Source organism: Ambystoma mexicanum, chromosome 4p (genome assembly GCF_040938575.1).
Source record: "Ambystoma mexicanum isolate Mex_15411 chromosome 4p, UKY_AmexF1_1, whole genome shotgun sequence".
Classification (NCBI taxonomy): Eukaryota; Metazoa; Chordata; class Amphibia; order Caudata; family Ambystomatidae; genus Ambystoma; species Ambystoma mexicanum.
Genome location: NC_090927.1, coordinates 187,564,342 through 187,576,908, shown reverse-complemented (window position 1 = coordinate 187,576,908; position 12,567 = coordinate 187,564,342). Strand labels below are relative to the sequence as shown.

The following is a 12,567-nucleotide window of genomic DNA, read 5'->3' as shown; positions in this document are numbered from 1 at the left end:
TAGTGGGGAAGTGTGTGACCAGTGCTTTGCAGAGGGCCTGGGATGGAAGAGTGGAGGAGTTCAACCATGTTTGAGGCACCCGATACCCGTGCCTGGATATGGGCTCTTTTCTTGGCACGGATGGAGAGTCTGTATTGCCTTTGGAGCAGGCCACAGGCCATTTTGTCAGAGGGTGAGCCTGAGGTTTGCCACTTTGGTTTAACAACATTGCACTTGCGTTTTAGGGCTGCAAGTTCAGGGGCGTACCAGGTGTTACGTTTGGAGGCAGGTTTCAGGCAGATCTTCATGACTGGGGTAAGAATGTCAAGTGTGTTGGTGATGGCCAAATCGAGGTTGCTGAGAACAGAGTCAGTGGTAGAGTCTTGGGGAGGGGGCAGGGGGCTGATGAAGGTGGATGCAAAGGCAGCAGCTGTCACTTGTTTCATCGGACAGATGTTCATGAACGAGGTAGGCAGGGCTTTTGGAGAGGCGGTCAAAGAGCTGAGGGGACCCAGGTGCCTGGCTACATTAAAAACGTCTTTGGAGTGCCCTGCTTGCCACTCTAACTCGGCCTCAACCGGCACAGCGCCTTACTGTGGCTAACAATCATCACTTACTCTTGCTAGCCTAGTGCTTCTAAGCAGCTTGAGTGACTGTTCTGATGTTACAAAGTGCCTAGACACAGCTTGCCATTGTTACTCTATTGTTTCTAAGCAGCCTTAGCGATTGTTTGTGTTAAAAACTATCCAGACAAGCATGATATTGTTAATTCACTCCCTCTAACGTAGTTCTAGCAGCTGCCTTTGCTACAACCTGCCAGACACAGTTAGTACCTGAACTCCCTGAGTAAGCCCAGTCACTATTGAGCCCTATTTAGCCCCTTCAAACAAATTTCATCTCAGCACGTGATACCGCGATCTGTCATGGAACTGTCCAGACCAGGGAATCTGCCCTGCTCAGCACGTTAATTCACCCAGGTGGGGAATGGCCTGGCTCGACTTTGGTGCATCCGACACCATTCTTAACTCCCCCTTCCATTCTTAACTCCCTCCCCCTTCCCTGCACCAGCAATTCAGCCCCACATTGCCACACCCTCTACTACCCAGTGCAGAGATTACACATACCACTGTCTTAGCTAGCCCTCCTTTAAACTCCCCCATACTAGTACCACCACTGAGATAGCTACTACCACCACATGCCCAGGTTCACTGCACCTTAGCCGTAGGACACCAGCTACACCACTACCTTCCAACTGCCCAATCGTAGGGTCTATAAGGCAATCTAGACTCTCCACTCGGACCGGCCTACACCACAACCGAGGGTCCACTATGGCTCCATCTCCCTCCTCCCACTCCCTCACTCTGCAGAGACCCCAGCAATCCCTGAGGACCAACACACAAGCTACAGCGACAACATCACCGCAGCAAGCCCACACCTCATCACCCCCCAAAAGGCCTATTCTACCACTTTAGCAGACCAAGTGTCACATTTAACAGACATGCAAAAGTCTGAAAACACCTAAACCAAATATCAAGGACAATGACCATATCGATACTAATATACATTTGAAAGGTGCTCTCATTAACGTTAGATCACTTACAGCCCATGACCTTGACATTGCATACCTCATTAAAGCAAACAACCTAGACATTCTCGCGTTCATGGAAACTGGGCTCCACGCAGCCTCAGGGCCATCCCAGAAGGATACACGATTTATAGGAAAGACAGAACAACCGCCAAAGAAGGAGGAGGAGTAGCTCTCCTTGCTAAAAATACCTGTGATCTAAGAATATCGGCAGAACACCCTTTCACCTCAGGCGAAGTAATTACCTTGAAAATTGCCCTCACGCATACCTGCACCCTCACCCTCCACATTGTCTACAGACCCACAGGCCCAATATCCTCCTTTGAAGACATTACCTCTCTCTTAGCTTCTAACATGAAACCCCTCCAAAATAATAATTCTAGGTGACTTTAACCTTGGCTTGAACGATCCTCTTGACACCCAGGCATGCCACATGGCCAACTCGATGAAAGCTCAAGGGTTCATACATCGTATCTCCCTCCCGACTCATGAAAAAGGATGTACCCTATACTGGCTTGTGGACAATAACTGCGTCACGGACATTCTAGCCACCACCCCATGTCCTTGGTTGGATCATAATACCATCCTCTTCTCCACTACTATAATCACCAAAGCTGTCAAACATACCCTTCATACATCAACCCTACCGTCAAGAAGCTTAAAAAACATTAATCGAGACAACATGTTACACCTCTTGCTGCCAATTACTAATACTACTACCCTCACGCTGATCCTACACTACTAGTCACCCCCTACACCAAAACCCTTGTAGCAGCCATTGATAAAGTAGCTCCACAAGCTAAAGGCGACTCCTACAACCAGAGAGTTGAGAATGCCCAATCAAGTTCCAGAGAAATATTTGCTTTACTGAGATGGAATCACTAGCCCCCACCCCTGACCACTCTATTAAAGATCAGCAATCGTTTGTAGCTGGAATAAGCACTTCTGGATTAGCATATTAACTTGAGGTTCTAGTCTTAACTCTTTGTCCATAATGATTCCCATTTTTTTTTTACAGCTGCAGATGGTGTCAGTGGCTTTCCCAGTTCTATGGGCCATGGGAACCGCTGATTGCTTTCTCTGTCTTCCGGTGTAATCATGATTTCTGTTTTTGTCTGGGTTAATTTTGAGTTTGTTGGTGTTCATACATTGGTAGAGCTCTTTGAGACACTATATTAGGATTAAATCAAAGGGGGCTCTGGGAGTCTCTCTACCAGCATGAACACAGCCCATTGACCTGTTCTTGGGTGGATGGCCCCTGGGAGAATCTCAACCAAGTCTTTAGCTCATTGTCCCTTTCACGGAGGAGAAATATCCCTGCATATCAGTCTTTGTCCTGCCCAGGGGCAGTCCAGCACAGAAATGCTAGGCAATTCTCCTCTGAACAAGAGTACCACAGCAACACCATACACGTGTTTCAGCCTTTTTGGGCATCATCATTGAGGTGGAGCTGTGCCTCTCTGAGAACAGTGAGCAAGGGGTCCACGTCTGGATTCCCCTGGTAACTTAAGGTGAGACCCAAAATTACTTCATATGCAAATCAAAGGGTGGTCTGGGAGTCTCTCTACCAGCACAAACACAGCCCATTGACCTGTTCCTGGGTGGATGGTCCCTGGGAGAGTCTCAACCAAGTCTTTAGCTCATTGTCCCTTTCACAGAGGAGAAATATCCCTGCATATCAGTTTTTGTCCTGCCCAGGTCCAGGAAGAGGCAGGTATGAGGCAGCCTGGCGCTGCTTCTCCCGACACACCCCCTCCCAACACCTACCATACCACAGGAGGGGCTGCACAACAATGGGGAGTCGGCAGGTACAAGAAGTAAGGCTGAAAGGGAGGTCCAAGGCCACACCGAGGTGTGAATGCCATCTGCGCCAACTGGCCAGAGGGGCAGGCAGCCCCTGGAAGCAGTCATGCCTACGGGCATGGGAAAACGAATATAAGGAGAGAGCATCTGTTGTTACATCCGGGTGGGTTTCTCATCTCATTTAAGATGTTGAATATCTCTTTTTGGGTGTTGGTGGCTTTTTTGATCTGGTCGTCGTAGTGCTTCGTTTTTGTTTGGAGGATTTCTGCTTTGTATGATCGAAAATGGTCATTTGTATTTTACTCTTTTGTCTTGCTTCTAATATTTCCTCCAATCATGTTCTAGTTTATGTTTAGTCCTTTTCATTGCCTTTAGTTGTGGGGTGAACCATCTAGCCACTGCTTTCTTTCTTGATCGGATGCAGCGCTTTTCTGGGCAGATGGCATCTATTTTTTCTGCAATCCACTTCTGGATCAGGTTTGATTTCCATCTATATCTGTTGTGTCCAAAGATGTGGCCGTTGGCTTCGCGGTTTCTTGTAGTTCTTCTAGCTTTCTGTTCTTGATGGTTTTCCAGTATCGTTTCCAAATTGGTGAGTATTTTAGCAGATTTCTGGGTGGGGTTGATGCTATTTGGATCACAAAAGGGATGATAAGGGGGTCACTCCATAGATTTTGGATGGATGGTGCTGTTTTGGTCAGTTTTTGTTTGTTGAGAAGATTCTGTCCAGGGTGTGTCCTGCTGTGTGTGTGTCGCTCCTTGAAGGTTCATGGTCTCAAGTTGTTTGATTAGGTTTTTCTACGAGTTGAGGTTCTCTTCTTCGAGCCTTATAAATGCCATATCATATGTTGAAGTCCCCGAGAATGATCATAAGATCGTGCTTGATGGCTAGATTAGTGACTGCTTCTATGAAGGTATCTGTGAAGGCGGTGTTGTAGTTTGGAGGCCTGTAGATGAGTATGATTGTAATGTTTGACTGTGGGCCTGCATTGAGGTGGAGGATGAGGGATTTGCAGTTCTGGATGTTGGTTCCACTGTTTACATTTGTAGGTGTTCTCTGTAGGCTACTGCAAGTCCTTCCCCTCTTTTTCCTTTTCTATTCGCCTGTTCGCATTTGAAGTTGTCAGGTAGGTAGCTGTGTAGTATAACTTTGTAGTTTCCAGCTAGCTAGGGTTCTGTGATGAATAAGATGGCAATTCCCCCGTCGCAGAGTAGATTGTAGATCTCTGTTGCGGGTTTGGACGTAGATCTGGCGTTGGTTATGTTGCAATGTAGTTTTCTCTTTGTAGTCAGTTCATGTGTTGTGATCTGCATCTTTGGGTGGTTTTGTTGGAGGTTCTCCTTATGGTCTTTAGGTTGTTGTGTTCAGATATTCTTGTTTCTTCGTTGAATAGGTTGGTTAAGTTTCTAATTGGGTTCAAGGCCAGTTCAGACTCCTCTTCCAGTTCAGGATGGTGTTGGCCCTTCTCTTGGCGTTTGGTGATGTATGGAGTGAGGGTGCAGCATCTCGTTCTTCCAGTTGTTTCTGCCTTTTTGCTATAGCCTTCTGTTATCCTGCTGTCCTGTATGGGCATCTGTTCCGTTGATCTGGATTTTGCAATGTGTGGTGTAATATAGAGTGATTTTAGTCTTGTTTTCTTGTTGACTCTTATTCCTGTGATGGTCGTGGCTTCTGATGATCTGGAGTTTGTCGGGGTCGGTTGTGGTTCCCTTTTGGATATCCTTTCCTGTTGCTTTCTCTCACGTCGGCTGATTCTTTGACGTGGCATGGTCTGATCTTCTGGTATTTTTCAGGTTCCCTCACGATTGCGAGTGACTTTCCATGAAATGTTTGGACGTGTGCGCTAACCTCCATAGGCGTGGAGTACATGGAGGGGGTTCAAGGAATAAATCCAAAACGTAATTCTTTAAAAGTTGAGGGATGAGTCCTGAGGCTCAAAGTTCCAATTTTAACGTAGTGGGTTGAATCACTGTTGCTGATCTCAGGTGTTTTGTACCTTTATACCCTATGGGTTTTTTCACTTTTTTCCAATAAGTGTACATTCGCTTAGTATTTAAAATAAATTATTTTGGGCAAGAAGCCATCAGGCGACTATCTAGATGAACATAATCAAGGATACAGAAAAAGCCAGGTCCGAGATAGTAACAACATTGACATCCGAAGTATGAATGGTTGACTAGGCCCTGCTGAATTTCAAACCTAAATCATGGTTCATCCAGAGGTTTTCAGCAGTCACTTTCACTTACTGTGTGAGCACATTGGGTGGAAAACTACAGTACACAGTATCTTTTGTAAATACTGACTTAGGAGCAAGGTGTAGAGCTGGGACACTAACAACATGGCGCCTACCTCGACGCCACCCTGTCCCTTATTCGTCAAGTAAATGCAATATCTTCCTCAGCAGCCAACAAAACATTTAAATGCTGCCAGACCCTTCCTCACGACAGACAGCTGCCTTACGATCACCCATGCGGTGGCGGGTGCTAGGTTGGACTACTGTAATGCACTATTCGCCGGAACCACACCCCACAACATAAAAAGAACTCCGCCAGTCCCTCCACAACCCAGTACACTCATAGACTGGCTCAACCTAAATTCGAACGTGTTAAAGCTGGGAGGTCTAGCTTCCCGTTCGTTGCTTTCAAGCAATGCAACTCACTCCCTCCCTGGACTAAGAGCGGGGGAATCATACTGGGCTTTCTGCAAAGCACTCAAAACTTGGCTGTTCAATTAAGCTCAATTTCTTGTCTTGTTAAACCACCTACGGCCAGAGTTACCTTCCAATCCGCATGCATTGGGCTATATCTAACTGGTTCTCTCCAGCACCCCGATGCCTCTGTGTTTGTGCTGCACTATACAAATGTAATACATAAAAATTAAATGGAATAAAAACATTTCATGCATGCACACTCTGCCGGAACAAGGGTTTTAGGGTATTTGACTTTTGAAATCTGTCTTCTATAGATGATGGGAAACTGCTAAAATTGGGCTGGGTGGACTGTTTCCTGAATGTTCATATTTTAAAAACCTAAGGCTGTTTTTTTCTTTCTGTTGATACCTATAGGAGAATATTTCAGATTTCGGAGTGAGAGCACTACAGAGAAATTCTCTGTGTAACCTGTTAACCTTTAAGTACGAAGTAAAATGGCACGACCAATCATTCCGGGTCTCTGCAAAGCTGCTTTATGGTGACAGCACCCGCTGTCTTCCGACTGGGGTCATCCTATCTTCCCAAGGTAGGAAGACTGCCCTGTGCTCCCAAGTTACCAATGTGTTTGCTTTTTAAGTGGGGAGCTAACAGTGATAATTAAGATTAACTTAATTGCCCCACACAATGTCTTTAAAGGTGACATTGTTTTTTTTACAAAAAATAAATGTTTAACTCAAGTGTTAATGTTTCACCTCCTGCCTAGTTTCCAGTAGAAATAATCTTTCTTTTATACCTTACTTTCAACATTTCTGTAAGCTTTGTTCTTGCTGTGATTGGCCTATATTCAGCCAACACAAATTATTAGAAGATCAGTAAGGCTGTTATTTCAAAAAAGGTAGCAGGCGCTCCTCTCCAGAAAGAACATGGCATGATAACCTGTTCTGAGATGAGAGTTTGCAGCACACACTTTTTGCTCACTGTACCTTTCACAGATGCGAAATATCCATTTGCATATCAGTCTTTGTCCCGCCCACATGGGCAGTCCAGCACTGAAATGCTATGGCAATTCCTCTCTGAACAAGAGTACCAAAAGCAACCCCATACACGTGTTTCAGCCTTGTTGGGCCTCATCAGTGAGTTGAAGCTGTGTCTCTCTGAGAACAGTGAGCAGGGAGTCCACGTCTGGTTGCCCCCAGGTAACTCAGGGTGACCAACCCCAAGTCCCTTGCAAATATTTCAAAAAAGGTAGCAGGCGCTCCTCTCCAGAAAGAACATGGCATGATAACCTGTTCTGAGATGAGAGTTTGCAGCACAAGCTTTTTGCTCACTGTACCTTTCACAGATGGGAAATATTCATTTGCACATCAGTCTTTGTCCCACCCACATGGGCAGTCCAGCACTGAAATGCTATGGCAATTCCTCTCTGAACAAGAGTACCAAAAGCAACCCCATACACGTGTTTCAGCCTTGTTGGGCCTCATCAGTGAGGTGAAGCTGTGCCTCTCTGAGCAGTGAGCAGAGAGTCCACATCTGGTTGCCCCCAGGTAACTCAGGGTGACCAACCCCAAGTTCCTTACACATATTTCAAAAAAACGTAGCAGGCGCTCCTCTCCAGAAGGAACATGGCATGATAACCTGTTCTGAGATGAGTTTGCAGCACACACTTTGAAAGGTACAGTGAGCAAAAAGTGTGTGCTGCAAACTTTCATCTCAGTACAGGTTATCATGCCATGTTCTTTCTGGAGAGGAGCGCCTGCTACCTTTTCTGAAAGATCAGCAAGGCTGTGTTGGCTAGGGGACACACCACACTGTACTTTCAGTATAAAAAGTGAAAACGGCCAAGGGCCTGCACTATTTCAAAAATGATATGTGGGACACAAAAGGCCCTCAAGTATTCCTCTTCGTTTGTATCGACGCAACAGTTTATAAGACGTCAACTTGTTTACTCCAAATGAAAGAAAAAGGACAATATGTGGCAGTTTTGACAAGCTTGCAGAGAGATGCATATGACGCATTAGAATCACACAATCAATAGACATTATGGTTGTTCAAATTATGTTCCATGATTGTGCAACACAGTTCATTATTTCCAAGCCCAATTCAGGGGGTGCTGTCTTTGCAAGGAGGACAATTCCTGCTTAATGGTGTAGTTCTGCGCTTTGTGTCTGAGGTCTAGGAATAGAGCTACTAGCTTGCACCTTAGTACAAAATGTGGCTTTATGTGTGTTACCGAAATCATTAACCCTGCAACGCCATTTGTGCAATTGTGTGATTTGAATACCCCATACAGAGCTCTGCAAACAAAAAGTGCATCCAGCGCACATTTGGTCTTTTTCTGTTCCTATGGGGTCAATAAACTAGTCTCTTACTTAACAAACTGTTGTCAACACAACCATGAAAAGGAATTCTGTGCATTTTGAGTCTCCCATATTGGAGGGGTCATGGTGATTGGCATAAACTTTTATTCATGTGAGAAAATGAAAGGAAAACCCTATCTTGAATGTCAGTCAGGATGCCAAAAGCAAAAGTGTCATTGTCAGAATCCTACCTCTGTCCCGCACACGCTTAAGTTTAAACTAGATCAAAAATAGGTCTTCCTAGCCCAGAGGAATGACTCCTTCCCCTGGACAAAAAGACAGTTCTGGGTTATCCGTTCATCAGCTACTGGGGGATGTCTCCCTTCCCCAGCCTTCCTTAGGCTTGGAACACTGTTCAACAAATTGTGGGGAGATGTCTCTGTTCCCCAATTGACCCTTCTCAAGCTTCTTCTGTCGCTGGGATCCCAGACCCAATTGGCAGACCTGGTCCTTTTCCCACCAAGCACTGTGTCAAAGGAGGAGTTTGGATGTGTCTCCAAACTACGGTGGCTCCCAGACCATGGTTTGCAGCCTTGGATTCATCCTACTAGGCACTGCGACCAAGAGGACTGGCTTCAAGGCTTTTCCAAGCTGTGGTGAGTCCCTGACCCTGGTTGGCAGACCTGGTTTTCTCCTACCAGGCACTGCGACGAAAAAGAGGAGCTTGTATGCTTCTCCAAACTCTGGTGGGTTCTCTACCCCAGTTGGCAGACCCGATTTCCTTCTCTATCAGGACTTTGGCCCAAGCACAGACTCGGTTTACTTGTCTGCCAAGCTCTGGGTGCCTCTATATTATTCTCACAGTTCTCTTAATGGTTTCTTGATTTCACATACAGACTTGGTGTACTCCCCTGCTAAGTACTGTCTTCATATGTATCACTCTCACAGTTCTCTTTATTGGTTCTCTCATGTGACAGCCCTGGGTTGCCTTTAATCCAAGTACTGCCAGGACGAAGATTAGCCCTGCTTGTTACTTGGTATGCCCTTTTTTTGTGAGGGTCCCAGACCCTATTCCCCTTGTTACTGAATATTGGTAAAGTTTCATCCACTGTGCAGTTTAGGGTTTCTCACAGCCTTCGGGGACCTCCAACCATAGGCTCAGCCAGGCAAATACCTTTAGGGTCTTGGCTGCAGCCCTCCGGTGGGTCACAGGCTTCCCAGTGTCCTGCTCTGCTTCGCCGTTGCTCTGCGGCTGTCTTTGGCTTGCCGTCGCAGCTCTGCTGCTTTAGACCCACTTCATCGTCTTCCTTCTCTCCAGACCGCCTGTTCCTGTTGTGCTGCGCTGCTGGCGCTTACCGCAGCCAGTCCTTCAGTTATTTCAGCAAATCGAGTGGAGACCGCCTCTTCAGTGTCTCTGCGCCTCTCTGCGAGCCTCGGTCCCTCTCGCAGTTCCTCTCAGGATCGTCTCACATTCTGATAAGTCCCTTGCCAGTATTTATGTCCATTCCTATCAAGGTCTGCAGTTAAAAGCTAGACCATTCAGGTAGGTTCCTTGGAGTGATCCCTGCAGATCTGCACCTCTTCCTCATCTCCGTCCTTTCTTGTTTTGGATCATGATGTTCATCCCTAGTCCTCCTCGTCTCAGTCCCATGTACTTCTTGCATTCTACAGAGGTACAAGGGGATAGGAGGGTAGGAGTGAAGCATGGGGGTCTTATGTGGATACCGCGTTCTCCCACATTAGTCATCACTGGTCCCATAGGGTGTTTCCCCTCCCATGAGATCCACCCCAGGGGGATTATCTGGTAGCGGCCTCATCGAAAGGGCCCCCCCCCATGGAAGCAGTGACGACATCCTTGTATTCGTCACAGCGGAATAGTGCAAGCTGGAGATTTTCTTTTTTTGCATAATTAGAATTGATGGGAAGGTGGACAGGAAGTGCAGTTTGCAGATTCATTATAGCAGCAAAGGGAAAAGTGAAAGGTTACTTTTTGTTTTATTTTACACCAACAGCTTTATTTGCCTACTAGTCGTGCCTCACCAGTAGTAGTAGTACTGGAATTAGTAGTATAGAACTAGTACCAATAGCTGCATTATTGCTAGCAGCAGTAGGAGAGCTTGGCAGTGGAAGCCAAACATGTAGCCTAACCTGCAGATGGTCGACCATGGACAGCGGGATAAGGACCCCTAGAGAAATCCACAGATCCAAATCTGGTGTTATTTATTTCATTCTAATCAATGTCCTTGTAAGTAAATGGTGCTTTTTAACGTCTTCTTTAGCCTCCAGGTGCTGACATTTAAATATGAGTTACTATGAATCCTTCTTTGGGTGAAGGCTACATGACCTCAATGTATCCTATATTCTCTAATTTTGGATTGCAAAATATTAAAGATACTCCCTCAAAAGATTTCAGATTAAATTGGCCTTTTCCATTTTCAAAGCTGTCATCATAAATTGGCAGTGTAAAGGTCACGCCCTGACCTTCTGTCATTAATTGTATTAACTTCAAGTGGCTGTGAATTGTTCAGCAAACCGTTTACAAAACGGGTTCTCTGTTCCTGATTAAGAAGTGACACCAAAAGAAGCCGCGCCCGCGCCACCTGCTGAGATCGTCCTTGTGTATGACATACAGGGTTCCTAGATTTGTGAAAGTTAGAACGGGAGGACGTGCTGTTTCAGCAACGGCTGCCAACTAATGGAATTCACTTTCCCTCAAAATCTGGACAATTCCTGACCCTCAAAATCTGGACAATTCCTGTCCGTCCACATTTGTTAAAGTGTTTCCATACTGATATGCGGCTGTGATGTTATGGTCTGTTAATATTCTTGGATCGAATAGAGCAGAACGAGTGGTCAAATTTGCAAACAAGAAATATAGAATAGCATAAAAAGACAAGACCTCTGCTGCTTCCATTCGGAAGCCACAATCGATTTGCAATAGCATGCCTCACTCACAGAATACAGTGCCACCAATGGGTTGAGGGTAAACATTGCTGAAAATGATTCTTAGAATCTCTTAATCAAGCCACCCCTCCACGCCCAAGTACCAACTTATCAAACACTTTTTTTTTTTACCATGCCCCCTGATCGGAATTAGCCCACCTGTTCCATTAGGGAACATTCTTCTTTTCAGGTGTTAGTTGGCGACTATAACTAGATCTGTGTTCTGTACATGCATACATATTAATGTTGGCATTTCTTTACCGTTCTCTATTTCAGAGGGTATTCCTGTGCCAGTCAGCGAGATACTGTCTGCTCACTCGACTTTGTTCCGCGAGAAGGCCGTGCACAAGGTGTTCGAGGGCTTCAGAGAAGGAGAATCTCTGAATCCTACAGCGGTTTCTGGGGCCGAATAATGCTCAACTTGGAAATATAACTTTGGTGTGGGTTCAGCTCCATATAACCTGCCTTGGGTCTCTGCCCATTGTTGTGGATCAGCCTAATTGGCGCGGCACATGTATGTATGTATTTATGTATGTAGCACCTTATCCATGACATATACATGCACTGCTTGTACAAGCTTGAAAGTGACCCTAGAAAAGCTTGTTATTTCCCACATCTCTTGGCTATAAATATTCACTAAATGCATCATTCGTCAATATCTAGTGTTCCTGTAATCTGTTTCTGAAGAGCTAAGGTAATGCTCTTTATTCTTGACTTTATTGTAACTTTAAAAAAAAAATGTGTGCAGTGATTTGTTGTTTACTAAATAAATTTAAAAAAAAACTCTAACTTTGAAATCACTGGTCACTTGTTTCTGCTTTGTTGTTTTAGCATGTCATCTTATCTGCAATTTCAAGATGGTCTATTGCCCTGATGCTAGTAATCTCCTGCGGTATCCGTAGAAAAAACGAATACCAAAATACCTAGGCAGAAATGACCAAATATTGGTGGGCGAATCTGTTAGGTATTTTTGCATGTTTTTATTAAATAAAAATAGATGGCTGGTGGGGTAGGGTATGAGTTAAGTTAGGGGGAAGTGGGAGGATGTGGGGGGTCTCCTCCCAAAAGTATTGAAAAAAGAGACAAACACCCAAATGTAATTTTAGTTTTTCGACTCAAAGAAATTAGGTCATCTCTACTTATGTTTTTTTTTTCAGTTATTTCACGTACATCGGTTTTCTACTGTTTGGTAATATGCAGTATTGTATACAATGAATGAGAAAAAGAAACTATTTTATTGTTTATATTATTTTCATTTTATTAAAGCGCAGGTAGCTTGAGAGCTAGCGCGTTGGGCTGGCGTCTGGTT

At 45.1% G+C, this 12,567-nt stretch overlaps 1 protein-coding gene across 3 annotated transcripts in view; it reads left to right on the top strand.

Annotated features, from left to right (window-relative positions):
- CENPO (centromere protein O) overlaps positions 1-12,047 on the top strand; it is a 148,779-nt gene extending 136,732 nt beyond the window's left edge. For all 3 annotated transcript variants that reach the window (XM_069605675.1, XM_069605677.1, XM_069605676.1), the window contains 2 exons: positions 6,433-6,604; positions 11,535-12,047. In XM_069605675.1, the coding sequence (XP_069461776.1) occupies positions 6,433-6,604; positions 11,535-11,671 (309 nt within the window). In that variant the 3' untranslated portion in view covers positions 11,672-12,047. The remainder of the gene's footprint in view (positions 1-6,432; positions 6,605-11,534) is intronic.
- Positions 12,048-12,567: the final 520 nt, after the last annotated feature.